Below are 4,286 nucleotides of genomic sequence, written 5' to 3' on the forward strand. Positions count from 1 at the left end.
GAGCCTACGGGGAGGCGAGCGCGAAGGAAGACTCGAAGCCGACGGATCAAACCGGCAGCGAGCCGAGATGCGGATCACGGGAGACCGGTTTCTCGCCGGCCGAAATCTCTCACCCTTCAACTAGATTTGGCACGTACCGGTGGACGTGCAGTTAGGTGGGGGCGGATGTCGTGAAGAATTTCGGCCATAGGCGAAAACCGGGAAACATTGGCTACATCGGCGGGGTGCAACACGTGTACGCACCCATGTACATTTGATGTGAATAACAAGGGCGCCTTTATGGCGCCAAACAGTAGTCAAGTCGGGATAGACGATCCCATGAAAGTCGGGATTTGTCCCACGTTGTAACGCCTCCCTTTCCTTGTTCTATAAAAGGAAGGGAATGTCCTTTGCAAAAGGGTTGCCCATTTTTGCATTAGAGGGTATACCGGTAGGTTTAGGGTTAGGTTTCTTCTGCTTCTTCTTCTTTCCCTTCGTGTTCGCTTAGGTTTTGCTTCAGCTCATCTCCTGTGCAAGACCCCGCTCGGCGTGATGAGCCCGTGAGCTCCCCGACGGCGGCTTGGCAACAGACGACTACTGTAACCTACCTCAGCCCGGCTCGAAGGCGGGAATGTATTCTTCTTCTATATATATACATATATACGTTCGCGTCTGTTTGTGTATATTGGCGTCTTGTTGGTGTCGGGTGCTCCCCCTTCTTCCCTGCGTTTCCTGTACATAAGGGCGTGAGTCGGGTCGGGCTGTGTGTGCGTGTGTGTGCGTGAGTCGGTGTTAAGCACGCTCTCTCTCTCTCTCTCTCGCTCTCTCTCCCTTCGGTTGCTTCTGGTGTGTTTCTGAGATGCCCCAGAAGCAGTGAAGCACGACTTCCTACGCTCCGTCGCTCCCTAGTCCAAGACCCCCGTGGTCCCGCCTTTCCCCACGCACGCGCGTAACAACGTGACAACGGGTCCTTACGCTTTATTCAAGATCTCCAACCCATCAACAAGGTGACAATCCGAAATGTCGTAATTGGTCCAAGTGTGGATGAATTTGCCGAAGCCTTCGCGGGAAGATCGATCTATTCCATTGGTGATCTCTACTCGGGCTATGATCAATTTCAACTGGCCGTCGATAGTAGAGCCATAACAACAATGAAGACGCCGATCGGGTTGGTAACAACAAATTCCGTAGCCCACATGGTGAATGCCATGAACAAAGTGTTGAGGGATTGTATCCCTGATATCACAATGCCCTGCTTAGATGATATTCCAATCAAAGGATTCTTGGTGGAAGAATAAGATGAAGCGAAAGGTGAAGATGGTTGCCGAAGATTCGTCATTGATCATATAAAGGATAGCGAGAAGGTGTTGCAAAAGCCCGAGGATGCAAATCTCACGTTTTCGGGAGAGAACTCTGCATTCAGTCAACTAGAAATACTGGTAGTAGGACACTTATGGGGGTCTTATGGCCAGAAGCCATCTCCATCCAAGGTGAACGCTATTCAAGAGATGAAAGAAGAATGTGTGTCTCAAACAGAGGTGCGAAGATTCTTGGGAGCATGTGCATTCTATCACATATGGATTCCACATTATGCTCATGTCGCTAAACCATTGTATGGATTACTAAAGAGAAGGAAGAAGTTCGAATGGGAAGATGAGCAGACCTACGCGGTTCAAAAGCTAAAGAAACTATTATTGGAAGCTCCGGCACTGCGAAAAGCTGACTACACCGAAGGACCCCGATATATGTGACGGTGGATATGAGCCCAACCGGAATTGGATGGGTGATAAACCAAGAAGACAAAGAAAAGAATCGGTATGCAATCTGATTCAGTGCAAAGGTGTTAACCGAAAGACAAAGGAAGTATGCCCAAGTAAAGAGAGAGCTATGGGGAATAGTATCCGTGGTTAAAACCGATCATGACTACCTTATCGAAACAGAGGTCATAATAGAAACTAATTGTCTACCTATTCTCGGAATGATATTTGGTTGTGCTACACCGGATATTGCTATGTTGCGATGGTTTGCCTATGTCAAGTCCCTCAACCCCGAGATTCAACATATAAATGGGAAGCATAATGTGGTGGCCAATATGTTATCAAGGGCAAGGTATGAGAATGAAGAAGATTTGCACTCTGACGAAGAAGATGTTGGCCTAAAATTCTTTACGGTTTCTTGTGCTCGGGTGCTTGCCGTGTTTAAAGTAGAAGATTATGAGGGTGAATTCATTGAAATTGGCAAGTACTTAAGCTCTCTTACAAAGGATGAAGCATGGTCAAAGGAAGAGTTCTACTGAATTAGGAAGAAGGCCTACAAGTTCTTCCTCAAAGAAGGACATCTATGGAAGTTTCCAAAGAAGAAGAATGGAACTCCACTTCGAGTGGTGTGCAAGAAACAAGATCAACAAACACTAATTGCTGAATTTCATGATAATGTGTGGGCAGGTCATTGAGGTATATAGGCAATGTTTGCAAAGCTCAAGGAGAAGTATTGGTGGCCGGGTGTTTACAAAGATGTAGCAAGCTATGTTGAAACATGTGAGCAATGCCAATTATACTCGAATATTCAACATAGGGATGAACTTCATTCGACATATCCATTATCAATGCACTATAAGTGGTTGGTAGACATAGTGGTTATGCCAATGGTATTGGGGCAAATGAAGTATATCGTGCTAGCAAGAGAGGATCTCACCAACCAAGGAGAAGGACGAGCACTAAGGAATAAAACAACTTCGGCGGTTTGTAAGTTTCTCCTTGAAGATGTTATTTGTCGATACGGATGTGTTGGCAAAATAGTAGCTGATAGGGGAGAATTAGATGCAAATGAAGCTAAAGAATTCTTTTCAAGGATAGGCGTCAAACTATCGCTCACCATGGCATACAACCTGTACGCAAATGGGAAGGTGGAACAAGGACATAGTCCGATTGTAAAAGCTCCAGCAAAGGCTTGCGACGACAAGATGGGGAATTGGCCACGATTACTACCTTATGCATTGTGGGCTAATAGAACTACACATAGCACGACTACAGGATATATGCCGACCAAACTTATATTAGGGCAAAAACCAATAATACCTATCGAGCAAAGTGCTGCTTTGTGGACATCTTTGCCATGGCAAGAGGAAATGAGTCGGGAAGACTTGCTAGCCACAAGGATTCAACAACTAGAATGGAGGCCCCAAGATATCGAGTTGGCAATAGAATGGTTGCACCAAGCTCAATTGAAGAACAAGGAGAATTTTGATAGAAAGCATTGTCTTCGACAAAGAAAAATTGAAGAAAGAGATTGGGTTCTTGTCTATGATAGTAGTCTCGATAATCAATATAGCACTGCTCGAAAGTTCGCAAAACGATGGTTTGGCCCGTATATGGTCAAGAAAATAGAAAGCAATGCAACCTATTGTTTAGCGGAGTTAGATGGAACTCGACTTGCTTTGCCAATTGCAGGAAAAAGAATCAAGATCTTTAAGAGAAGAGAGGCTCCAAATCTTGAGATCGAAGCTCTGGATGATATAGCCTCGAACATCGAGGTTGAAAAAGAGTAATTAAAAGAGGAACCTCACCACAATTGGCACATACTGGTGGATGTGCAGGTTTGGTGGGGGTGAATGTCATGTGGTTTTTCACACACGATATGAAAAATAGTAAAAACATTATTTAAGATTAGCTTAATGTATTCATATTGAAAGATAGATGTCTTCAAGAGCTTCATAACGTATTTTACTACGCATAAAACGAATAAACAAGTATCAAGTTATGTGAGTGTGAAGTTTGAAGAAAAAGGAAAAGACAAACTGTGAGATATCCCATATAGATAGGACAACATTGGAACCCCTGATATATAAGGGAAACCAAAACAAATTCATTATATCAATGTGTGGAGCATAGAATGCTCAAGGTGACTTGGGCTACATTGTGTGGTGTGCACGCTTCGGGCGTACACGTGTATGCACGGCTATGTGGACACTTCGGGCATACGCGGGTGTGCATGGCCGTGTAGACGTCTTCAGACGTACGCTTCGAGCGTATGCGTGTATGCACGGCCGTGTGGATGCTTCGAGTGTACATGCGTCTGCACCGCCGCGTGCACGTTTTCGGACATACGCGCGTGTGCAAGTTTCGGCCATACGCGTGCACGGCCTCGTGGGACACGCTCGGACGGACATGTGTGTGCAGATGCGTATGCGTACACAGAGAGGTCGGGATGCACGCGTGTGTGGATGCGTACATTGCGCGGTCGAGACTGTTGCGCGCGGACGCGTCTACAGTTTGGTTGTGACGCACGTACGAATTGCGCACGGGCTA

The 4,286-nt window shown here is 45.8% G+C and overlaps 1 protein-coding gene across 1 annotated transcript; it reads left to right on the forward strand.

The window, feature by feature from the left end:
* The first annotated feature begins 2,854 nt into the window (after positions 1 to 2,854).
* LOC147866273 (uncharacterized) lies at positions 2,855 to 3,526 on the forward strand. The gene has a single exon (XM_087316730.1). It carries the CDS (start codon positions 2,855 to 2,857, stop codon positions 3,524 to 3,526), a length of 672 nt encoding a protein of 223 aa, XP_087172856.1.
* Positions 3,527 to 4,286: the final 760 nt, after the last annotated feature.

Source organism: Azolla caroliniana, unplaced genomic scaffold (assembly GCF_043228905.1).
Source record: "Azolla caroliniana isolate FFs.n. ecotype wild unplaced genomic scaffold, voAzoCaro1.0.p SCAF_3, whole genome shotgun sequence".
Taxonomy (NCBI): Eukaryota; Viridiplantae; Streptophyta; class Polypodiopsida; order Salviniales; family Salviniaceae; genus Azolla; species Azolla caroliniana.